Source organism: Ochotona curzoniae, unplaced genomic scaffold (assembly GCF_017591425.1).
Source record: "Ochotona curzoniae isolate NIBS_2020 unplaced genomic scaffold, NIBS_Ocur_1.0 contig_64, whole genome shotgun sequence".
Taxonomy (NCBI): domain Eukaryota; kingdom Metazoa; phylum Chordata; class Mammalia; order Lagomorpha; family Ochotonidae; genus Ochotona; species Ochotona curzoniae.
In genome coordinates, this window is record NW_024466502.1 from 1,360,974 (window position 1) to 1,387,240 (window position 26,267).

General features: G+C 55.7%; 1 protein-coding gene across 1 annotated transcript in view; it reads right to left on the reverse strand.

The window, feature by feature from the left end:
* COL4A2 (collagen type IV alpha 2 chain) overlaps positions 1 to 26,267 on the reverse strand; it is a 115,670-nt gene that overhangs the window by 66,942 nt on the left and 22,461 nt on the right. The window contains exon 4 of the mRNA XM_040991534.1: positions 18,314 to 18,391. Coding sequence (XP_040847468.1) covers positions 18,314 to 18,391 — 78 coding nt within the window. The remainder of the gene's footprint in view (positions 1 to 18,313; positions 18,392 to 26,267) is intronic.

Here is a 26,267-nt window from a genome sequence, read left to right on the forward strand (position 1 = left end):
ACGGGATGCGGGTGTCTTGAGTGGCATCTTTGCCGTTCCACCACGGTCCTGTCCTGACATCTGGATTCCATTTGTAAACTATGTGACAAGCAAATGCCTTAAAGACTGAATAAACAAAGATCAAATCAAAGATGCATGCAATTCCCTTTTAGCCAACAAAGCAGAAAACACGGCCCCAAAGAACAAAGTCCTGAGAAGCCCGCTGAAGCGTCTCATTGCACATCGCAGCCTGACTCAGGACACCTGGAGCCCGCTCGCTGCCAGACCCGCGAGCACCGTGGCTCCCGTTCCCACAGCGGGCGCTCTGCATCTGCCGCGTTCCCACCAGCCTCGTTCATGCTGCTTTAGAACAAACCGCTCCTTTCCAAACCGGCTTGGAGTGCGAGTGAGAGAAGCGCTCCGGCACTGCCCATCTCATTTTGCTTTATTTATTTATTTATTTATTTGGCTAACCAGAACAGCTCGACAAAAAAGGAAGGGCTTTGTTGAAATACACTTGCCAGACGTGACATCTGGACAAAGCCACTAGGCACCAGGCTGGCTTGTGTAAAGCGTGTGAACTAACGACTCTGCCATCCCTCCGTGCTTTCCCATTTACCTTTGTTTTCTGCGCATTCCACTAAGTTTAGCTCCAGTTAGTGTAAAGAGCGGGGAGGCTGGCCTTGAGGACCATTTTTAAAAGCTTTTCCTGTAGTCAACGGTTTTCAGGGTCTGTCTCTTCCCACCCCTCCTGAGTCCATGGTCAACGGCCCTTCAGGCACGGCACCCAGATTCCAGTCAGGGAACCCACCCAAGACCACCAGGTGGGTCTCAGACCAACGTTCCACGGAATGAGAACAGGGCAGCTGTCCCCCTGCCTGGGATGCTGGTTCCTGTGGACAGGCGTGTGGGCATCTGGCCGAGCAGCTCAAAGGCCTCTATCCCACCTGCTCTCCACCTGTCTCAGCCTCCTGCCAGTGCAGACCCCCGAGAGGCACCAAGTTATGCTGTAGCATGAAGAGTGGTCACGTACTGCTGCATATCCACACCGTCGGACGGCAAGGTGTTTGCAGAGGGCAGACGCGCCCATTGATGAAGCAGCGATTGGCATGACACATGGTTCTTTGGGCACAGTGTCCCAGGGCCTCTAGTGGCAGCTGTTGGATCGAGTGCTCACTCATCTCCCACCCAGCTCTAGCTGGATCAAAGTGGCACTGGCTGAGCCTTGTGCGGGCACGAACAGCAGGAGGCTGCCCGAGCCAGGATAGCTCCAAGTTGGGAGCAAAATTCTGCTCAATTCAAATAAACAAGACAAATGGTACTTGCTCAGCACAATGATACGTGCATGTTCCAGACTGGGATCTGAGTCCACAGGGGGTGGCTGAACAAACAGCTCTGGGGACTGTGTTGTGACAGTGGGTTCAGCCCCACATACGACACCATCATCCCAGAAAAGCACCAGTTCAGGCCCCAGCTGCCTGCTAATGCTCCTGGGAGAGCAGTGGAGGACGGCCCGAGTGCCCGGGCTCTTGCACCCATGTAAGTGGGAGACCCGGACGGAGTGTCGGGCTCCCGGGGTTAGTCTGCAGCACCTCTGGGGAGGGGAGCAGCAGACGGAAGATCTTTATTTCTCTTTCTCTCTTTAACTCTGCCTTTCAAATAAGTAAGTCTTCTCTTTTTCTGAAAAATAAACAGTCTGGAGCACAGGTAAACTATTTCATTAATAAAAACTTCCATAAATGGTCTCCATATTGAAGACATGACAACTGTATCTGTCAGAGTTTTAAACAGAACTAAGATGGAAAACATCTCATGCATGCGATGCCTGGGTTTGCCCCTCACTCAGTAGCCCCCTGGGATCTCCAGCTGATTTTGCGCTGCATGTGTGGGTGTGACAGATCCAGGGAGGAGCGAGCCCAGGGTGGAACCTGTGTTGGCCTGAGCCCTGTGTTCTAACCAGCACCTCAGTGGGACCACTGCAAGCAACAACTGCTTCACCTTGCCAAGGAAGCAAGAGCACGTGATGGGGCTTGTGTGTCTGTCCCAGGGTCCTTGGCGGGACAGCACAGGTGGACCTCAGGCAGAGACCCTCACCTGGGACCCTGTGTTTGCTCTGGAGCCAGAGCTGAGCTGTGCCTGGGGCAGATTCTGCACCTCACCCATCTCATGCTGTGGGTTGCCTGCCCCACATACACCCTCATGGGAACACATGGTACCCCCAGCAAGAGGCCAGAGCCCTGAGCCAGTGGTCAAGAGGGGGCTTTTGGAACTAAGCATCCCTTGTGGGGGTTAGCTAGTCGAGTAAGCTCATGCCACCAAAACAGGGAGGGGGAGGTTCACCAACTGGCCTTAGCGAGGCCAGCAGGGGGAGGCGAGGCGTGGCGGGCACAGCAGCAGCAGCAGCAGCAGCAGCAGGAGCAGCCTGGCAGATCAGGCTGAGACCACTGGTCATATTTGGAAAAGGCTAGGAGGCGTCCCAGGGAAGCGAGAGAGCCTAGGGGGGTGGCCAATTCCTGGAAGCCGAGTGCCTCCGTGAGGGCAGACAGGGAAGGCCGGCCATGGCGTCTGCAGGCTCAGGACAGCCTCATCAGCATCGGTCTCGCATCGGCTCAGTCCCCTGGGCAGGAGGAGAAACACTATGGAAGCCCCAGGTCAGGAAGAGGGGGAGCCTAGGACGACCAGGTGTCAGTGTGTGGCAATCCTGCCCAGATCTTAGAGGGGCACCTGTGGGAAGAAGCCAGTGTTGGCTTGAGGTCCTGGTCCTCAAGGGGGACAGTTTGGGATGGCTTCCCGTCCTCAGGTTCAACCTCCACGTAAGACCGGGGCTCAGCAGTGGAGCCCACAGACAGACGACTTGACCAGAAGCACTGCTCTCAGCTCCAGCTCCTGGCTGGTGCACTCCTGGTGAGGCCAGGCTGATGACTCCAGACACTGGGCTCCTGCCAGCCATGTGGAGGGCCATTTGGCCTGCTTTGTTGCCCCAAGCAGCTGAAGCTCCTGCAGAGCTGGTGCTGCACGTGTCTTCCATCAAGTTGCAGATGGTACTGGGCACCACTTCTAAGACATTTTTGTTTTAAAGACTTACATTTAAATTTATTAGAAAGGCAGAGTTGAGAGAAACACATCTTCCATCTAGTGGTTCACTCTCCACATGGTTGCAATGGTTAGACTAAAGCGGGGTCAAAGGTGCCAGCGGGGAGCTCCAGGGACCCAACTACTCGGAGCAGCTTCTGCTGCCTTTCCAGGGGCATGAGCAGGGAGCTGGACCAGAAGTGGAGCAGCCAGGGCCAGAACCAGCACCCACAGGGGATGCTGGCACTGCAAGTGGCACTTTTACCCACTACACCGCAGTGCTGGCTCCTCTGCTGTGGGCATGTATGTGTTTCCATGGCAACTCTCCGATGAATCTAAAGCAGAGGTAAAGTCAGGCGATGTTTTATGGTCGGGGTGTCCTGCTAAGAAGCCAGCAGGAGAAGAGGCGGCAAGGAGAGAATCACACAGGTGCCAGGAGCTGGAGTGCAGGACAAGATGGGATCCAAGGGACTCCAGCTCTGTGGCCGGGGCATGTCTATCACCTGTGGGTGCCCCAAGACACAGGTGGAGAGAGTTGGCCTAGGCTAGAAATGAGGGTCATGTGTCATCTCCTAATCTGGTGTTTGGAGACACCCAGCTGCCTTGGATTCAGCCCCAGGGGGTCGCAGACACACAACAGAAGAGAACCGAAATTCCTGGTTTATTCCCCAAATACCTGCAAGGGCCAGGGCTGGGCCTGGGGTGAAGGGCTCTGTCTGGGTGTCCCCCAAGGGTGAAGGGGACCCAGGTTCTGCTGCCATCACCTGCAGCCTTCCCAGGGTGCACTGGCGCAAGCGAGACTGGAAACAGTGAGGACTCTGCTATGGGGGCCAGGCTACCTGGGTGGCGTCTTCACCAGCGTGCACAAGGCCCATGCCATCCATGGTGTCACACAACTGGTACTGTGCTCACAGCCTTTCCAAAGGACACCCTGGAGGGTCCTTGCTCACAGTGTCCTGCAGTCCAAAGCATCCACTGAGGGGAGGAGACTTCCCCAATGAGAGGGAGCTCTGGGAAGAAAAACTTATTTAGAGTGCAACCACCATGTTTCTGTCCAAACTGGGAATGCAGGTATTGGAGCCCCCAGCTCCAAGAACTCTTGGTTTGGTGGGCCTGGTGCTGCGGTGCAGGGCTTTAAGCAGCTGCTTCTGCCACTGGCATCCCACACAGGAGCACCTGTCAGACTCTAGCTCCTGTTCACTGGGCAAGAGCAGATAATGGCCCCAGTTCTTGAGTCCCTGCCACACTCGTGGGAGCCCAGATGGAGCCCCTGGCCTGTGGCTGCAGCCTGGACCAGCCCTGGGCGCTAGGAGCATTTGCAGAGTGACCCAAATGATGGAAAACCATCCTTCCCTCCCTAGCCCCTTCATCACTCCACCTTTCAAATAAACAATTTTGTTTTTAAACAAAAAGACACGGAGTGGGTAGCTCCACAGTCAGTGGCTAGCCCAGACGGGAATACATAGTCAACTTTGGGAATTACCACCACGAATTCATGTGACCCAGAACAATAACCTTCCACAACACCGATTGTGCGCACTACAGACAATGGGTGATTCAAACACACAAGCTAAAGACAAAGAAACCAACCAGAAAGGCATAGGAAACACCTGCTGGTGTTTTTTTCAGATGGAAGAAGACACTAATGATTATTTCACATGCATATTTCAAAATAACGGACACGTCTGGCAGGGCCATTATGTGAGAGTGCAAGCAGGGCTGGGCAGAGGGCAGGGCTGGGCAGAGGGCAGTGCTGTGGGACCCGCCGCTGCACCAGTGGGTTCTCTGTTCGCTCTTGCTGTGCCAGCCACAACAGAGAGCGCTCGGCCGTCAGACACTACGCAGGCGAGCAAGAACTGCCACAGCGCACACGCGGCAACGTGCCTCCTACCAGGGGGAGCAGGGCCCAGGCGACCATCACAAGATGCCAGGGAGGGGCGGACGCGGCGTGGTGGGCAGCTCCCCAGGGCAGGAGCACGTCACTCGACGTGCTGTTCACTGACTACAAGGTCTATGGAAGGGCTGGGCAGTGCCTGGTCCTGCATTCTCTCTCCAAGTGGCCACCTCAGCCAGGGGTCCCACGGGGGTCCAGTGCAGGTTGGCACTTACACATTGAAGATAAGACTGTTTGCACTTCATCCCAACATCCTGGGTTCCTGGGAAAAACAGCAAGGTCCGTTGGGTCCCCCACCCCCAGGGGGACACAGCAGCATTTACGCTCCACAGGGGGACACGGCCTGGCCTGGCTCCGGTCAGTGTCTGTCGGGCAGGGTTTGGGGAGGGCGGTTCCTAGGGTCAAAGGGGTTGATGACGGCACAACCAGGGTGGGTGAGAGGGCAGCCAACTCCTAGCATAGGCAGAAAATTTTGGAGCTGTGCCCAGGGTTCTTGAATTTTCTGCCACCATAGACTCCTCCCTCCGACTTTGTACAAAGAGCAGGGAACAGCAGTGCCAAGCAGATGTGCCTGTGGAGGACCTGCTGTTTTAAAATGCACACACTGGGGCTGACACTGCGGGGCGGGGGACGAAGCCATGGCCTGCATCAAAGGCAACCCAGGCCTGGGTGCCAACTGGAGCTCACCGGCCTGGCCCCCGATCCAGCTGCCTGCTCCTGGCACCTGGGAAAGCAGTGACCCCAGCAGTGGGGCGGCTGCCACCCCTGTGAGAGACCCCAGCAGTGGGGCGGCTGCCACCCCTATGAGAGACCCCAGCAGCGGGGCGGCTGCCACTCCCGTGAGACCCCAGCAGCGGGGCGGCTGCCACTCCTGCGAGAGACCAGCAGTGGGGCCACTGCCTCCTGGCTCCTGGTACTGGCCTGGCCCAGTGGTGGTGGGTGGGATTAATTAGCCTTCCCCTCTCTCTGCCTCTAAAATAAGAAATGAATCAAGAAAAAAGTATAATCAAGAAAAATGCATATAAAATATTTATCATGTAAAGTAAAAGCAAAGCACCTAGGGTCTGACATAAACCTAATCGATCAATGTGGCACACTATTAAATTTCATATTAAAAGATGCACACTGGGCTTCATTTTAAGGTTTTAGATTAAAACTTAATGCTGAAGATAAAATTCCGTATTAGACACTGAGATGTCTAAAAGTTACCTAGGGTTTTCTAGTAGCTAATTATTCTCCTGGAAACACACACAAGTTCATAAACATTTCATAAATACAAAACATGCAAAACTAAAAAAACGGAACCTGAGGGGCCTGTGCAATGGCACAGCATGCTAACTCTGTCTGCTAGCACTCGCATCCCATGAGGGCATTGGTTCGTGTCCCAGCTGCTCTACTTCTCACCCAGCTCCCTGCCTGTGGCCTGGGAAGGCAGCAGAGGATGGCGCCCAAGGCCTTGGGACCCTGTACCTGCGTGGGAGACCTGGAGGAGGCTCCTGGCTCTGGATCGGTTCAGCTCCAGCCACTGCGGCCTTTTGGGGAGTGAACCAGAGGATGGAAGATCTTTCTCTGTAAAACCTGCCTTTCAACAGAACCAACCCAGCAGTTGCAACCACCAGCTGATTGGGGCGATGGACGGTGCCAGGCCCTGTACTTGCTAGCACATACAAGAAGTTTCTTTGGAGATCATCCTAATCTAAATGCTGGACTCAGAACCCTAACGAAGAAAAGAGAGAAGACAGAACAGGTCAACCAACCATCTCAGCTATGATGGGCTATGTCAATCAGTCGATTTTTCAAAGACCTCATAGTGCTTGGAGTGGCAAGATTGACAGCAATTCATAATGGTTGAAATATCAAAACCACTTGAGCAAGAACCTCAGAGCATGCCCTACATCCAGGACCTGGGGAGGGTGGGAAATTGGGTGGGCCTTCTCCCTTAATACCTCCCCTTTAAACATGAAGGAAACAATATGGAAAACACACTAGTATTATCCACTTTCCTGTAGCCCTTGAACCTTCTTACCCTGATTAACTGTGTAAAGATTGTCAAAATAAAAATAAAATTAAAACGAAAAAGAAAACCCTGCCTTTCAAAAATAAAAACAAAAACAGCCTATATATGCAAAACTAAAAACCACGCAATCTTTCAAAATCCTGGGCTTCTTTATGGTGTCATGCATGCATCTGGGTTCCAGGAGGCATGCTTCCCTTGATTCTAGAACATTCCCTCACTGCTTCTGCAGCTGCCAGGGAGGGGTGCACGGTCTCGTCCCCACGGACATCAGTTTCCAGGAGGAACTGTATTCATCTTTGTGACGGACTTGGCTTTCCGTGACTCATCTTTCCTCCCAAGATCCCCGACAGTTTGAAGGGTGCCCTTTCTCTCACAGTGTGTTTCCTCCACTAAAGAGCTCCTTTTAGTCCTTGGAACCAAGGGGTTGCTTCTCATCCACAGAGTCCTTTTTGTTGACTTCCCCCGTCTGATTACCCTACTCGAGGCTGGGCAGATGGCAAGATCTCTGCCTTCATTAACGCTCCCCTCCAAACAACATCCTAAAAATACCACTGGCAATTAACATTTAGACATCTCCGTCTTGGTCTTTGGCCATCTTCCTGGAATGTCTGTGTTTGAATTAGATCAGATTTAGACAAGTAAGACAGGGAGATAAAGAGGACAGAGAAAGACTCTCACTTCCCCACTTCACTGCCAGCAACTTCAGCTGTGCCTTTCAGAGATCTGCCAGCAATCAAAGAGAAACCCTGAGCCGGGATAAAGACATCAGTGCAGGCCCCAGGTGGCCAGGCGGAGAGCGGCAGGCACAGCACAGGGAGCCTGGAGGTGGGCAGTGCACAGCGCCCACATGCGTGTAGGGGCAGAGTTTGAGAAACACAGTTTTCCCAATGAGGGAGAGAGGTAAGGAGAGAGGGAGAGAGAGAGAGAGAGAGAGAGAGAGAGAGACAGAACCTCGCCCAACTGGTTCACTCTGTCCCAAATGACTGCAGGTGGAAGTCATGAGTGTGGCATTCCTGTGGGTGCCCTGCATGCCTGGGTTTTCCTTCACTGCCTTCCCAGGCACTTGAACAAGAGTCTGGATTACAAGTGGAACAGCCAGGATTCGAACCTGCACCTGTAGATGGGATGCTGCTGCAGCAGGTGGCAGCTTCACTAGCTGGGTTCTAGTGCCGGCTAAGGATACTTCTGACGGACAGAAGTTGCCCTGGCTGCTCTGCACTCCTAACTGTTATTACAGCCTGCTGGGGTTCCAAATTAAACATCCTCATGCCATTATGTACTTGAGCCTCTTTCTAATTTGCTCTTTGTTGACCGGGAACTTAAGAAAATTGCCCCTGAAATGTAATTATTGTACTCCTAGCTTTGTTCTGTAACCTGGAGAGGCTGTAGGTTCTCCGGAAGTTTCTAGAGAATGCTGGAAGTTTCTAGAGAATGCTGGCTCCCTGGGCCAGCCCTCAGCAGTCCTCCCCTACCCTTCTCTGGCCTCACTCCCATCACCTCTGGCTTTCATTTCTCAAACCAAACAGAACACCCCCCCCCCCAAAAAAAAAAACTAAAAGCCCTCATGAAAGACGCTGGCCGGAGGAACTGGCATAGAAGATGTTGTGACAAACACTGGAATTGGGAGCCGTACCCCGAGAAGCTGGGAGGGCACCCCAATACCTGGAACGTCTACACAGGACTCAACCAAGGCTCTAGGGAAAACCCTACTTCACAGGACCACAAGTTTTCAGTTCTACTTTTAGCCTGCCTGCCTTCTTGCGTTCCCCAGCCCTCCACACTGCCTTTCTGGGTCTCAGCACACAGCTGAGCTTTCCATCTTCCTGGACACACACAGGTGGTTTCTGCTTGGTTTGCTCTGATCTTAGTGTGCGGTGGGCAATTCTCTGTCTCTGAGCTCTCACAGGGGAAGTCCCCTGGTTCTGCCAGGCTATGCAGGGGTAGGGAGGGGGAAGACCCCTGGTTCTGCCAGGCTATGCAGGGGTAGGGAGGGGGAAGACCCCTGGTTCTGCCAGGCTATGCAGGGGTAGGGAGGGGGAAGACCCCTGGTTCTGCCAGGCTATGCAGGGGTAGGGAAGGGGAAGACCCCTGGTTCTGCCAGGCTATGCAGGGGTAGGGAAGGGGAAGACCCCTGGTTCTGCCAGGCTATGCAGGGGTAGGGAAGGGGAAGACCCCTGGTTCTGCCAGGCTATGCAGGGGCAGGGAAGGGGAAGACCCCTGGTTCTGCCATGCTGTGCAGGGGCAGGAAAGGTTTGGATGGCATTGGGCGTTAAATGACTAGGAATGCACCCTGGGGTCTTCGGGGGCAGGAAGCCCATCTCTGAGGCTCCGGGCTTTGCGTCCTGAGTTACTCATTAGAGCCTCCCTTTCTTTAGAGTGCAGTGGCATGGCTCGGAGTAGCTGGTAAAATTGGTTTATGGATTCATGAACCTTGAGATCAAAGGCTGATGTTTCGGCTGCCCAGGGCTAAAGCTCGCCATTTGTCCAGGTTGGGTGAAATAAACAGAATACTACCGGCACACAGGGAGAAAGATAAGATTCTGTTCACTTTGGTCCAGGCTCATGTCAACTTGGTCATCCCCAAAGCTGCAGTGGCCTTCCTGCCATCTGATCTACAAGGCCAGTTCTCTCAGCAGACACCAAACACAGGTGCAGTAGGGGACCCCAAACTCGACTTTCGCGTTCCATAACCATTCTTTTCCCGAGACTTTCAGAAATGCTGCTCGGCGTGTGTTTTCTTAAAAGACAGCCATTACCACACACTTCAACGAGGGGAGGCTGACCTCAGCCTAGATCACCAACCGTGTGGGTTTCACATCTGAGGACAGCCTGAGGCTTCTGAAGCACGCGCGTGTGTGCCTGTGTGTGTACATGATCACACACACATACTGACAGTGCGGCTGCAGCTCGCTAGGCCAGGGCCATCTTTCACCCACATGCACCACCTCCCTTCTCCTCTAATGCCCTTTCTTCTCCTCCCCTCCCTCCCTCCCTCCCTCCCTCCCTCTCCTGTCCTCTTTTCTTTTCCTCTCCTTTCCCTCTTTTCTGGCTCCAAACCCTTAGGAATGAGCATTGAGGCAGCAGTATGGGCGCAAACACTTTAGTTCCTATGGTGGGAACTTCTAGTGGGAGACAGACGGTCCACACAGCGTTCCAGTGAAGTTGTGGGAGGTCTGGTCTCACTTGGGTCCTTCACTGGACAAGGAGACGGACACAGACCAGCAGCCCTGGGCAGGCTGTGCTTCCCCATGAGTAACACATCTCATGACTTGAATGGCCCAGTTGTCAATACCACAAGGAACTGGCTTGGATGGCATGCCTGCAGCTCTGGGCGCCAGCTTGACCAGCTTCTGCTGAACCTTCTGAAATGCCCGAGTCTGTTGGCGAAGAGCTCCTCTCGTGTGCCACTGATGCCAAGGGCAGGAGCACACATGCACGCAGCATCCTGGTCTGTGGCTGGAAGGGACAGCTGGGGGTGGCTCAGATGGAAAAGTCATACAGGCAGTGTGACCCTCACCTCCAACCGGGAGCAGCTGTACGGAGCGATTAAGCAGCCAGTCCAAGGGCCAACGAAACAGGTGCACACCTCTGGGTGAATCATTTCTGCCACAGTGCCCTCTGGTTATAAGCTCAGCACACCCAGAAAAAACAGAGTGTTACAGGGCATGTGACAGAGGACGGCTCATACGCAAGGACACAGGGACCCCGGGAGGCTCCTACCCAAGCACTGCAGTGGCCAATGGGAGCTCCCGGCATCTACTCGCAGACCCGACTTCTTGGCCCGTCCGCTCCCTGCAGGAACCCTCAGCAATGTTCTGCCTCTCAGAGTCGCTTCTAGAAATCATTTCTTGACCGGAAACAACAGCAGTCTGGTCTTTTCCAGAAAATCTTTGACTATTTACCAAGAACAAACTGGAAGGGCCTAAGAAGGGGCCAGCCTTATGCATGCCCTGACCCAAAGCGGAAATGCTTTCCTGCCACGCCTGAGAAGACATCCCAGCGGGAGGAGGACCGGCTTGGGAGGCCGCAGTTCTGGCCGGCTCTAGTAGAGGTCCCAGCCTTGGGGTGCGGCTTCCAGCACCACCGCCATCCGCACCCCGGCTGGGGTAAGGTCCACACTTCCCTCCAAGAAGGAAACAGAGTTTACAGGAAGGACATTACCCCAGGACCGTCAACGGGGGACGTGAGGGCAGCTGGGTGGTCAGACACCATTTCTGGTGATGTGGGCCACAGGGGTGCCTGCTCCCCGGAGGCTGTCTCCTCTGAGTGCCAAGAAGGCCACCATTCCCCCTCTACTGGGCAGGTGCCACCTCTAAGGCCACCTCCGGGACTCTGCATACCTCACACTTTTCCACTCTGTCTGGTTTCCAAAACATTTATTTGTTCAAAAGACACAGAAAGGGGGAGAAAGAGAACTGTCCATGCACTGTCATTTCCCGAAAGGCCGCAGCAGCAGGGAACCAGGCCAAAGCCGGCAGTGTGGGACTCCATCGGGACCTCTGGGTGGGCGCAGCGACCCAAGCAGGTGGCTTATCTTCTGCAGCTTTTTAGGTGCAACAGCAGGGAGTCGGATTGGAAATGAAGTAGCCGGGACTCAACTGGCCAGGGTCACGGGTAGGGGCTCTACCGCTGTGCCACAGCTCTCTCCTTTCCACCCTGCTTTTCAAAAACCACTGCTAAAGCAACAAAGATGGGGACCAGGCTCTGAAAAGTCCTGCTCTGTGGTTGGGCTTGTCCTGAGGCAAATTCGGAAGGAACTTAGGGTTCATGGCTCTCACAGAGACAGGGCAGCCGCTCCCCTGTATCATTAGGCAAGCAATGAATTCTTCCCTACCCCCAAGACTGCAGTGTTGGAGGCGCTGAACTCATCACCTATCATGAGCAATGTCTGGAATGAACAAAGGAGGATGCTTCTTCATGACGAAGGAATGCGGCAGAGGCTGCCAGAGCGCTGGACAGGCAGGAGGGCGGGTGTACCTGGGGCATCAGAAGGAAGATTGGGGTCCCTGGGCTCCTGTCCATGGCTAGTTCCATTTCCTGGCTAATGCAGACACTGGGAGGCAGCAGCGACAGGACCAATGGCTGGTCCCAGTCATCCACATGAGTTGCCTCAAAGGAGCTCCCAGTTCCCAGCTTCAGCCTAGCCAAGTTCTGGCTGGTGTGGGTATTTGGGGGACAAGAGCTCTCTGTCTCTACGTCTCAAAGGAACTAGAAAACACCAAAGCATTTTAAAAGGATTTATTTAAAAAGCAGAGTTACAGAGAGAAAGGGAAAGACAAGATTGTATCTGCTGGGTCTCTCTCCCAAATGGCCACAGCTGAGCCAGGCTGAAGCCAGGAGCCTGGAATTCCTATGTGAGTGGCAGGGGGCCCGCCTTGGGCCGTCCTCTCCTGCTCTCCCCAGTTGTTGGCAGGGAGCTGGATCAGAACTAGAGCAGCTGGGATTGCCCCCACATGGGATGCCAGGATTGCAGGCTTAGCCTGCTCTGCCAGAGTGCTTCTCCAGGGCACCTCGACCACTCCTCGGCACTCAGGCACTGCACGCCCAAGGTGCTGACACCCATCCATTGCAGGAAGCAGCGCTCCTGGACTGTTCCTTTCCAGTCACAGGATTTATCAGGCATCTGCCCAGCCGGTGCTTACTGTGGAAGCTGTGTGAGTCACACAGGTTCTGGCAAAGCTGATATGAACACCAGGCCGCCACAACAGTGACTCATCAGTGGCTTTTGTGATTCCTGTGCTGCCCACGATGCAGCTGATAGGGAGACACAGGCCGCAGGGCCAGGTGCCATCTCCCAGAGAAGGGGCATGACTTCAGGGTAACTAACACGTAAGATCCCTCTCATACCTCTGATGCCTATCTATCTCATCTACAACTCAGGACTCACGTAGCCAGTGAGCACAGAAGTGAGTCCTTTTTTAATGACGCAGTTTGCACTGGGTAAGCTTCAACTTTGGCTCTATGAAAACTTGTACAGTGCTTTAAAATTCAGCCACGTTTGAAGTGCTCAAACAGCCACAGTGGATGGGGATAGAGGCAGACTATCTCCAAGGGACACCAGTCCCCTGGTCTCCTGCTCATGTCAGTGTTCTTATCAGACACAGAGATGGGTCACTGTGGAATTAATATATGATCCTAAATTTTAGAAGTCAGTTATGACTGTGGGCAGCCTGCTGCCGGTGACAGGGATGGGGTAAGGTCCTTTCCAGCAGTCTCTTTGATTAGAATGATACCCTGCTTGGAAGGGTCCCAAAACAGAGCCCTCTGGACTGGCACTGTGCCACTGTGGACTGGCAGTGGGTTAAGCCGCTACCTGTTGACACCAGTATCCCAAGGGCAGCAGTTCAAGTCCTGGCTGCTCTACTTCCGAATCAACTCCCTGCTAACACACCTGGGAAAGCAGCAGAGAATGGCCCAAGTGCTTGGGCCTCTGTACCCACATGGACATCTGATGGAGTCTAGGCTCCTGGCCCAGTCCTGGCCATTGCAAGCATCTGGGGAGTGAACAAGCAGGTGGAACACCTCTCTGTGTCTCTCCCTCTTTCTCTGTAACTCTGCCTTTCAAATAAGGAAATAAATCTTTTTCTTTTTTTTAAAGAGAAAAGCTCACTCTTTGAGCAGCTCCCCGTCAGAGGGTTCCGAGTCAATGGCTTTTCTGACATTTCCTAAGCTGGACATGGCTGCCTGGGACGCCGCATCCCATTTCAGAGTGTGGATTTGAGTCCTGTCTCCACTTCCAATGCTGGCTTCCTGCTGCTGTGCACCTGAGGAGGCTGCTTATGTCCCTGCCACCCCCATGGGGGATGCAGAGCCAGGTCTGGGCTCATGGCTGCAGGGAGCTGCTGTGAGATCTGTCCCTCTTCCTCTCAAACCAACAGACATAAACAGGAAGCCCCCTGGGGAGTGGGCCCTGCCCTGGCTTGGGTGGGAGGAGGGTCTCAGGTTATACAACCTTCACCACCCCTCTGCCTCCCTCCAGCACCCCGGCCCTTGGGGCAGACTGGACACCCCCTGGCCCCCTCCCCCTGCCTGCTGCACTTGGCCTTTGGCGTGGAGAGCAGCGAGTGGGGTGGTGGCAGGTGTGAAAGTCAAGGCCACTGCCAGAGCATGTGGCCGCTGCCCAAATCTGCCGCAACCTTGTCTCCCAGAACATGGTGGGGCAAGCGGGCTGCTGGGCTGCCACGCCCTGCGGGTACAGGGCACCCTGGCTCCAAGGCCTCCCCAGAATAGCTCCACAGTTTTGCAAGTGGGTTAAAGTTCTGTGCAGACAAGGGTGATGGCAGGCCCGAAGCCAGGCAGCGCTTCTGCTTGTTCTTGGCTATTTCCAGGCTGTGTTGGAGTCTGAATGGGGAGCTGGTGTGTCATGTGGCTGAGCCACATTAACAGGAATCACCTTGGGAGTTCAGTGGTTCCTTGTCCGCAACCCACACGGGGTCCTGCCACCCTGATTCTGTACCAGCTTGCCCGCTAACATGTCTGGGAGGCAGTAGTCAATGGGCCGAGCACTCAGGCCGTGTGGGAGACCCTGAAGGAGCTCCTGGCTCCTGGCTCTGGCCTGGCGCAGCCCTGGTGTTGTAGCCATTTGTGGAGATTGTGTGTGTATGTATGTGTGTGTGAATGTCCCTCTCTTGTTCTACTTTTCAAATAGTTTTCTTTTAATATTCGTTTGGATAAATATGTGGGGTCTTCAAACATCTCAGGAAGAATGCATAATATGAGAAAACTAACCATGGGTTTTCTCCCAACATCTTGAGGCCCCTGTAAAACCACAGGTTTGGAAAAGCAGCTGGCTACAGCAGGACTGAGCACTGTGAAATGTCTTTAGCTACCACGCCAGGCTGCTGGCCGCACTGCCCGGGGGAGGAGCCACTGCCCAGGGCTGCTGGCCTCACTGCCCAGGGGAGGAGCTGCCCAGGGCTGCTGGCCGCACTGCCTGGGGGAGCTGCCCAGGGCTGCTGGCTGCACTGCCTGGCCCAGGGCTGCTGGCCTCACTGCCCAGGGGAGGAGCCGCCCAGGGCTGCTGGCCGCACTGCCCAGGGGAGGAGCCGCCCAGGGCTGCTGGCCGCACTGCCCAGGGGAGGAGCTGCCCAGGGCTGTTGGCCGCACTGCCCGGGGCACCACCCAAGTGGCTACATCCCCATGGACCATGTGGGCTGGAGCTCTGGCTGCACTACCTCTGAACTGCGGGTCTCCTGTGGTGACCTTTCACCTCCACAGCGGGCCAGAGAGGAAGAGGGGTGAGGAAGACCCCAGGTGTTGACCGAGGGGTCTCCTCAGGGGAAGGCTGAGGGTGGGGCTTGGGCAAGTCTAGTGGCTCTTTCCCCTTGGTATGCAGTCCTGTGCAGTGCTGGGAACTGGGCTCAGGAGCCTGGAATGGCTGTAGCACACTGGAAAGCAAGTGGCTGAAAACAGACACCCACCCAGGCTGCTCGGAAGACTTGAAGCACTTGCTAGCTTACTTTAGAGGTCTCTGAACAACTTCAGAGACAGCTGGACATCTCAATTGCTGAAAGAAGGGAGCAAAACCTCTTCCCACCCCAGCCCACGCGTCTACGCTCCACCGACCACAGGTCTGTGTGTGCGTGAAGGGCACAGTGGGCATGAGAGCTCACTTAGCAGGGAGACCCAACCGCTTCGGCTCCATTCAGGCCCTGCCCAGCCCGGGCATGAGGCTCCAGCAGGCCAGACTCCTCGGTGTGGCAGCGGCCCAGGCACATGGCTAGATGCCCCTGCCCCTCCCTGCCCACTCTGACTGCAGCCTGCCAGACCACCACCTGCCTGCCCCGACTTGTGGTGGGGTCCACTCTGTGGCCTGCCGGGGTTGTATGCAGCTGCCCCTGCAAAGCCCACAGAGATGGGGAAAGAGATACGCATGGACTCCAGCTCCGTGGGGCAGCGCAGATTTCCATTTCGAGTCTAAAAGTCACCCAGCAATGCCCGGTTTCTGGTGTTGGCTGTCTCCATGGTGAGGAACAAATGAGCCGGGGGACCATGGCCATATAAGGCCGTGTCAGCCAAGCACCGTGGGTGGAGAGCTGCAGCAGGCGTTCCTCGTGGCGGCTACAGTAGCACTGCAGGGAAAACACAGGGCCACGGACCCCAGGGGAAGCTGTGGGAAAGAACAAGCTAGGCACGCAGCTCTGGAGCGGCAAATTCAACCCAACTGCTATTTTTATGTATCGTGTTACTTAAAACAAAAAAAAAAGACCCTAGCCAAAAGGAGTGTAAAAACAGCTCTGCTCTGTGCAAGCTCATTTGGACAAATCTGCTCCCTGGGCACAGTTCACAGGCACCAGGCCCGCGGAGTTAGAGACGCTGAGTGTGAAGCGACCTTCGGTGAAATGGCCACCAGCTGACACCTGTTGACCCCAGCTGGGAGGACGTGGGCACGCCTGAAGCCAGCTCCATCGAGGCTCTACCTTACCTTTGCCAACAGCCATTGCTACTGTCTTACTGATCTGTGTGCGAGGCCACACTGGAGAACCCCAAGCAGCCTCACCAGCGGACAGTCCCCAGAGCCCAAGCATGAGTTCTGTGCAGTTCCACTGCAGCAGGGGTCCTGAGGAACGCAGGAGGGGGCACACAGGGCCAGCGAGGCGCCACCCGAGACCCACACTGGAGATGCTGATTCGGGTTGGTCCGTGACCACACAAGGCCATGCTGAGATTCTCCAATCAACTGAAAGGTGTCAGGTTTTCACCTGGCAATGTACAGAAGCAAGCACAGGGGGTTTCCTTGGCTGGGAATGAACGAAGTCTTGTGTTACACTAACATTACAGGGAACCAGGGGCCTTTGGCGACGCCAAGCCATGCAGCTGGCAGCATAGGTAGAGCTCTCAGAACCATCTCCTGACTTCGGGACAGAATTCTTGTGCAGACCTAACAGAACACTTCAATATGCAGGCTCTGCCTGAGCTAATCAGGGCAAGTGAGAGAGACCAGAGCTGGTGGCCTTCTGCTGAGGGTGTTTGGGTTCTGCGTGGCTGATTACACAGAGAACAATGCAGGCCCTTCGGCCTGACTCCATTTGGCACAGGCTGGGCGCACAGATATTTGCACACCACTAATTTATCTCCTCCGTGCCTATATAAGGCTGAGCCAGTCAAGCACTCGGCCAGCCCAGACTCGGCCGTCTTCACCGCAGCTGCGGGGGCGCTGCTGGGAAAATCCATAGCAAGGGACCCGGGGGGACTCAACCTTCCGGAACGGCTTCCATAGATTCAAAGAAAATATTTATGCTCGTTACAGCTGACAGATGACCGCCCACCAGCAGTCCCCAGAGCTCAGCTGGCCTACTCTAGGCGCGGAAGCAGTACTTAAACCAAACACTGCCCTGGGGAAGGACACAGCGCATGGCTCTTGGGAAGGGAGCTGGGCTCTGGGACACATTACAAGTAGGACCACTCCCGCCCCTCATGAGTCCCTCTCCCCTGCAGGTGTCACCTGTCTGACTACACAGAACAGGCACTGACATCACAGCCCAGCTCCAGGGTCACTTCCTGGTACCTGTTGGTGCCACCACCAACAAGGCAATAGATTCACAACTCCAGGCTGTCGTAAACAAAGCACAGACTAGTGCGGGCTCAAGGAGCCAGAGGCAGGAGGGCTGGCACACGTCACCGGCACAGACAACACTGCTCAGCATACAGAGTTGACGAAAGGGCTTGCAGATGGCCAGAGGGCAGGGCAATGGCAGTGGACACGTGGTGCTCAGAGCAGAGTCCGCCAGGGGCTGCTTTCACAGCATCTGTTGTTCTTATCAACTACACAACAGGTGGTCTGAAAGCCAGAATGGCTCCAGTGACACACCTGCTGGAGCTCTACAGCCTGCTCCCCTCCACAGCAGCACTGACATACAGCACAAAGGTGGACATTTGCATCGAATTTGTTCACACACATGCAGACACACACAGGTTCTCTGTCTCTGGGGATTCAACCAAACCAGGCTGAACAGACTTGTGAAAATACTGCACTGGTACTGAATGTACCTGACACAGCCTACGAGCCATCAACGCTGCAGCGGGCGTTACAGGTACAGATGGTGCACAGACAGGTTCAGGCAACACTGTACCAGAGGTGTTGGATATAGGGCACTTGGGCACCATAAGTTTGGTGTCTCCGGGGGTCCTGGAGGACTGATTGCTCACAGACATGCCACAGGAGCAAAAGGAGAGATGCTATGAGCATCTGGCCCGAGCTCAGCCTGTGGGACAGTGGCTCACACTGGCCTGACTCCAGCAGGAGCCAGGACCAGACACCCTAGCAAAGTCTGCAGCCGACTCATCTGGTATCCATGGCATGACTGCCAAGAAGAGCACGCATGTGCAAGGCACCACTTGGTGGCGACTCACCCGGCCTCCTTTCTCGGGGTAGCACTGGCAGCCGCCGCTGCAGTCTCGCCCGCCACACGGGACATCCAGTTTCTTGTTCTGCAGAAACAACATAAAGCAGAGAGGTTACTTAGCGTGCTGTTACCTGCTGAGGGTTTCTACCATGCTGTCACTGACAACGTATTAAAGACTTGCCACAGAAAAACCACAGGCAGATTTTGAAGGTGGTTCAGGTTAACGGCAACAGTCAGCACAAGTTAGAGAGACTTCCCATGAAAGAACCCCAGGGCCAGCTGCTGGTGCTGCCCATTCGGGGGTGGTCAACAGTCTACTAAGAGCCAGGTGCCAAGCTGGTCTCCAGGCCCCGAAGTGCAGACAGTCCCTGAGCCCAGGCGTGCAGTGAAGGGTGCAGACAGAGCGCACCAGAACCTCCCCATGCATCTGGGCTGTGGGGTACAGGCAGCAGCTCCTCATCCCCGCAGAGAGGCGGGAGGCACCTGCAGAAGACGTGAGAGGGAGGCGCGAGCCAGCAGCCAGGGGCTGGGGCTGGACTGGGCTGGTACTGGGAGCCAGGGCCACAGTCCAGCTCCTTCCAGGCCATAGGTTTGTGACGTCATTGTCTACCTCCAACGGGCCCTTGGCACGAGCATGCCTGGCTCCCCATAGGTTGCTGGTTTCATGCTTTGTTCATAGCCCCAACCTACACGGGCTGCTGTGGTCACACCTGTTTCACGCTGGACCGGGACGGGAACAGGTGCCCTGGTGGACGATACCCACTCACCCCACAATTCACTCCTTGGGGAATGTGGGAGCAAAGTGCACTGTGTGTTCACCTGCTGAGGCCTGTTCCCACAGCAACCGCCAAATGAGCTGCTCAGGCAAATTACCAGGCGAGATGGCCTCGCTGATCTAACGGGACTCCAGGCTCGGGGGACTCGCTGCATTCTGGCCGCAAGGTCGCCTCCTAGCCAAGCAGGGCCATCATCTGCACCCCAGCCAGAAACATGTCAAAGCGCCACCCGGCAGCACAGGACAAGCCCTGAGCCCTGACCCTCCAATGGCTCCCCGCCTAGCTCCTGCCCGAGTCTGCCCACTCTCACTCTGTCCCCGGGCACAGGTGTGCCGGAGGCGGTGGGGGGCAGGCATCTCAGGACTGGCTCAGTTTTACATTCCCATTGGACACAGAGCTGTGGGTCGGAGGGGCAGCAGTTCTGCCTGTGGAAGTTCCTTAAGGTGGAGGGGACATTCAGTCCTGCCTGACCGCTGGCCTTCTCACTGTGCGAATGCCAGGAGACCACACCCCCAGGACCGGGGGCGCCTGCAAACCTCACTGTCGGAGGGTGCCGCACCCGTTCAGCTGAGCTGGACAAGCTCAGGACCCAGGTGGCCCAGGGCCCTGCAGGAGCTGACAGGTGTGCCCCATTGCCTGGGACGCATGGTTCAGCCCACTGCGCACCCTGGGACCCACAGGGGGAATTCCTCACCCACCACCTCACATGTTGTCACTGAGGGCTCACTCTGGGCTGTGCGTCGTGTGGACTCCAGTATACAGTGGGGAACATCGGACATGATCCGGTGCTCCAGGCATGTGCATATGGAGACCAGGTTAACTGCACTGACACACAGTCACACATATGTACACTCACATAGTCTCACAATCACGTAATCACACACACAATCATGCAGTTTCACACATATACTCACACACAGTCACATGCAGTCACACAGCCTCACAGTGTCACACACACAGACACAGTCACACAGCCTCACAGTGTCACACACACAGACACACAGTTACACAGCCTCACAATACAGTCACACAGCCTCACAGTGTCACACACACACAGTTACACAGCCTCACATACACACACACACACACATACAGTTACACAGTCTCATTCACACAATCACACAGCCTCACAGTGTCACACACACACACACACAGTTACATAGTCTCACACAGTCACACAGCCTCACAGTGTCTCACACACACACACACACACAGAGTTACATAGTCTCACACACAGTCACAAATTCTCACAGTGTCACACACACACACAGCCACATTCAGTCACACACAGTCACACAGCCTCACAGTGTCACACACACAGCGACACAGCCTCATTCACACAGTCACACAGCCTCACAGTGTCACACACAGACACATAGTTACACAGCCTCACAATACAGTCACACAGCCTCACAGTGTCACACACAGCGACACAGCCTCATTCACACAGTCACACAGCCTCACAGTGTCACAAAGACACACAGTCACACAGCCTCACAATACAGTCACACAGCCTCACAGTGTCACACACACAGTTACACAGCCTCACACACACACACAGCCTCACAGTGTCACACACACACACACACACATACAGTTACACAGTCTCATTCACATATAATCACACACACGGTCACAGCCTCACAGTGTCACATACACACTCAGTTACACAGCCTCACAGTGTCACACACACAGACACACAGAGTTACACAGCATCACACACACACAGAGTTACACAGTCTCATTCACATACAATCACACACACGGTCACAGCCTCACAGTGTCACACACACACACAGTTGCACAGTCTCACTCACACAGTCACACACACGGTCTCACAGCCTTGCTGTGTCTCATGCACACACAGTTACACAGTCTCACACAGCCTCATGGTTTCACTTGCACACCCCTCCCGGCTCTGAGTTCTGGTAAGAGGCTGGGGCTGCAGAACAGGCCTGAGGGAGTGTATTCCTCTGCTGTCTCCCTTCTAGGCTGACCTCCTCTTGCTGTGGTCAGAGAGAGAAACTTCCGGCCCCCAGGCCCAGGCCTGGGACAGCAAGACACTCCCCTCAGCACCACCAGGGAACCAGGAGAGCCTCATGGGACAGCAGATTCGAAGCCACTGGGGATGGCCCACCTTGGCTGCACCCCTCCTTCCAGTCATGGTCATTTTCTGGTCTAGGACAGGCCCCGGTCCATGCTCGGTCCTGGCTCAACCTGGAGCCATGTGCATGCTTCGGGACCCGTGTCCACGTCACACTAAGCGCCTGACTTCCAGCTTGGGCTGGGTCTGAGGAGGGTTCTGGGTGTGGAGATGAAGCAGAGGGACCATGAGGGACTGAGCAGGGGCTTGTAGACTTCCTGTCCCCCATGAGGGGAGGACCCCACTTTCCTGTGTGGTGCATGGAGCTCAGGAGCCAGCTTATTCGGAGCCTGGCACCTGCTTTCACACACGAGCTCTAAGGGGTTGCTGGGGGTGCGTGAAGCAGCGCTCTGGATGGCTGGGCCAGCACTGGAGATGAGCAGCGTCCTCGCCTGGCTCCCACAGGTCTTTTGGGGGGCTCTTCCTGCTGCACCCATCAGAAATGGCTGGGCCTGGAAAGGGCCTGGATGGCCTGCGGGCCAGCTGGCAATGCAGGGGCACAGGGGTTTGCTCTGGGAAACTTCGTGGTCATGCTCATTGGAATGCAGCTGACTCCAGCACAGGTGCAAGGGAGGCTGAGGGAGGGGGTCCTGGCCTCGCTCCTGCACAGGGAATCTCCTCTGTGTGCCACAGAGTCGTTACTTGTGGGTGTGAACCGCCTGTGTGGGCACCTTTGTCCCAGACATGCGACGGAGTGGCCAGGGTGGTGACTCCCAAGAGGAGGAAAGACCAGGGCCTCGTGGGGAGGAACAGCCAGGCTCCAGGTCAGACTCTCCAAGCGGAGGATTTCCTGCCTGGAGCCGCTGGAGAGATACGTGTGCTGTCACCGTCCATGGGGTCCAGCAAGCAGCGGGGCACAGATGGACAGTGGCAGCTGCGGGATTGAGGCATCCGGTCTGCAGGCCCTTCTGCAGGAGCCCTGCTCTGTGAGCAGAAGGCAGCTGGCATCGCCTCCACGGGTGGACGGCGGGCGCTGTGTGGGGGCAGGGTGCAAAGCCAGTCCACCCTCACCTTGCCACAAGCCCTGCTCTGGGGGAAGATCTGGGCTCCTCAGCAGCTGCCCCATTTCAAGTGCCCATTAAACGGCTCTGACCGGTTCTCTCCCGGTGGCAGATTCGCACTCCTATTTGGGACATTTTGAAGTAGGTTGCGACAACAGTTCAAACACTAAACTCAGACCCTTGGCTGGTGCCCGAGGCTGAGCTGGCTACGCTGCCCCTCTGCCTAACGGGCAGCGAGCATGCGGGCTGCTGTTCTGAACATGAGAAACAAGCCTGAATCACATTGATACGAAAATTCAAGAACAAAACTTGGTCTGTCCTGACACAAAGGGGATTCTGTCTTCTCGCATGTTCCGAGACACTTCTCTTCCTGGGAGGGCTTTCCCAGCCAATACACCTCCAGCCAAAATCTTAGAGATCCCCGAGCCCAAGGCGGCCCCGGCATCTGACCCGACCTCGCCCTTGCAGCGGGACACTGAATAACCCATTCTATGCGACATTAAAGGTACAGATTTCCCATTGTTACCAAGCAATCCTCTTTCATATTTTAAGGCGAAAAGGGGGAAGAAATCTATATCAGTCTTTGTTTCCACCACAAGTCCAGGCAAGCAGGACTTTCTAGAACGATCCTGTGAGTCCAAAAGGAGGCCCTGGCTGAGAAGAGTGCCAAATGCAGAACGAGTTCCCAGTAAGCCTGGGAGTTTATCAAAACAGGAAATATAAGCCATTTCCACACACACAGCCTTGGAAATGCAGGAAATCATTCCAGCGTGCAATTAGCAGGACAAGGTATAGCGGAGAGGAAACGCAGCTCCCAGCCGCTGCACGGGGAACAAAACCCTTTCCCCCGGCAAACCAAGTAGGGATGCTGGCCAATTCGAGTTTCCTTTGTTCCATGGCCTTCCAAGGATACCCAGAATAAACGCGGTCCCTCTGGGCTGGGCCTGAGAGCTCCAGCAGCTAGAGGTGGTGAACCAAGACAGAGAAGGGCTGGGGACCACACAGCCTCTCACAGCTGCAGCAGCCTGGGCGCTTACCAACAGGACTGCGGGGGCTTGGGGTGCCATCTCGTCCTCACCCAGCTGCCCTTTCAGGGACTGACCTTGCTGCTTCTCGCTGGTCCCCGGGGCAGCAGCCACAGAGGGAGGCACTTCCTTCCCTCCTCTCCTGCCATTGCCTGAGTCATCCAGGATGGCCTAGGTCCTTGGGACCTGTTGTGGGAGACCTAGGCTTGGCTCTGGCAGTCGTAGCCATTTGGGGAGTGAGCCAATGGATGGAAGATCTTTCTGTCTCTCCTTCTCTCTGTAAATCTGCTATAGTCATTGGAACGAGCATGCATCTTCGGACTCGTACATGTTACACTGAGCCGCAACTGCCCAACTCTCTAAATCCACGGGACTTTGCCTGGTGGAGCTGGTGCTGCCGGGGCAATGCCAGACAGCCACACCTGGATGCCCACAGCGAGACTGGCTTCTAAAAATAAAGTGAGCTTGGTACCACATGGGGAGGGCCCTGGCAGGCATGGAGAATGAGGTATAGCAGAAGTTGGCATGACATCATTGTGCCCTTAGGCACTGCAGGCAGGCGGAACGGCAGGCGGAACGGCGCTCTGTTCAGAGGCTGATGTCTAGAATGCGTGTGGTGGACGGCAGGCGCAGGGAGTGGACAGGTGTGAGTCACAGGCGGCTGGCCACAGCAAGAGGCAGAATCCAGGCCAATGAGTGACCTCAGTCTCCCAAGCCGTGGCATTCCCCTGCACCCAGCGAGCCAATGACACTCCCTCGTGAGAACCTGGCAACACAGCCCAGGTGGGATCCCTGGTGGCCACCTGGGGCCTCGAGGGCATGAGCATCAGGCAGCCAGCTTCATGGCCTGGGGCTCCAGACACAGGAATGAGAGCTGGAAGCTAGCCAGTGGGGCAGGAGCCAACCCAGCCAAGGAAGTGCCTGGCTGGGAGCGCAGGATCTCAGGTGTGGGCGGGCTCAGCCTGAAGGCGAAGGCAGGTGGGGCTGGAGTGCACAGCCTGGGACCCAGAAGGCGAAGGCCCTGGTAGTGGACACTGGACGAGGCTTGTCGGGGCAGACCCCAGAGCCCACGTGGACAGAAGCCAGGGGGCACCCTGAAGGAGCCTTGGCAGCCCTGTACTGTCATCTGCCAGCAATCACGGAGATGCCTGTGCTCTTTGAGTTGCAATCTAAGAACGCGGTGACTTCTGTGCCACCCCCATGGCCATGGTGTCCATGGCAACCACGCCACCCACAGTCCCACCATCTGTGATTTCACTGCAGTGTGATTTACACAGATTTTCCACGTCTGGGGTGAACGTTCCAGTGAGGACGGCCTTGTTTACTGGGTTGCAGGAGTTGAGGCTGGAAGACTTCCTGGGTGGGATTCTCAAGGCTTGGGATACAAACACAAGGAAGTGTCCACGGCTTGGGGTCTCTGGGGGAGCCTGTATCAAACTCGCTTGCACATTCCTGCCTCGGCACCCCCACCACGGTGCACAAGCTCCCAGTCCTGTAGGCGGCTGGGGCACAGGGAGGCGGCTCACAGCTAGGCCCCCTCAGCGTCCTGCAGCTGGAAGCATTCTGAGCCCCTGCCTGCAGGGATGCCCACACACACACACAACAGACATGTCCATAAGCACACACACAGAGCTGAGGCTTATCTGCACACACAGCTGACACGCCCATGCGTGCACACAGCTGACACGCTTACTGTAATGCAGCTGACACGCCCATGAGCACACACAGTTGACAGGCCCATGTGCACACACAGCAGACACACCCATGTGCAGACACGGCTGACATGCCCATGTACACACACGGCTGACATGCCCATGTGCACACATGACTGTCACGCCCATGTACACACACAGCTGACATGCCCATGAGCACACATGGCTGACATGCCCATGTGCACACATGGATGACACGCCCACGTGCAGACACAGCTGACATGCCCATGTGCACACACATCTGACACACCCATGTACACACATGGCTGACATGCCCATGTGCACACTTAGCTGACACGCCCATGTGCACAGATGGTTAACACATCCACCACACATGCAGCTGACAATGTGCACACATGGTTGGCATGCCCACGGTACACGCAGCTGAGAGGCACAGGACAGACCCAGGCACTCCTACCTGACGGCCTGAGGCTGCTACCCCACCCTCTGGGGACTCAACACGGCCACTTCTGGCTCCGACACCCTTCAGCTCTCTGCCACTCTGTCCCTGACAGAACTGGACTACCTCATGCTTTGGTAAATCAAGGCTGCCTGGCCACATGGGGGCTCAGCTCCCAAGGCACAATGCACTCTGAACTTCACCTTCCCGAGTTGCTTTCTCAGACTCCAGTCCAACTCGGTCCCACTCCTTGGGAGCACCTGCCCACTCTGCTTAACAAGTCTCCTTTCCTTTCTGCCTCAGCTTGTCATGTCAAAATAGCTTCTCCCGGCGGTGGAATGCCAAGGGCATTTGAGGCACGGAGTGTGAGCGCCTCAAGAGCAGGCCGGGGACATGCCGGCCCTTCAGCATGGAGTGCTTGCTTCAGTGTGCCTGAGGCCCTGTCTCACCTGCACTCAGCCGGGCACAGACTGTCAGGGCCCCCTGCTGCCACACTGTGCCCCACCCCCTCTTCCTGGAACAGGCGTTTTGACAGCAGAGTGGTGCGTGACTGTGGCTAAACAGCCCTTGCATCCTGGGAGCCACACACTGAACCGAGCGGCCCACCAGGCGTGACCTCACAGTGCTTCACTCTACAGCGACACCACGCTCCCCCTCACCGACTATCAGCAAGCACTAGCTGCCAAGTCAAGCGCCTGAGGGTCTCTGGTGCTGCTCACTCGAGCCAACGTTCTCAGCAAACAGGAGACCCTGGGCGCTTTCACCTCCCGCAGCCTGAGGGAAACCGTTTCAGCCCAGGGTGGGGAATGGGCCGCCAGGAATCCCCAACTCCTGCTCGCGAGGCCACTGGTGTTTAGAAACAGCCAGGCATGAGCCATCCAGTCTTCCAAGGGCACACCCGGAT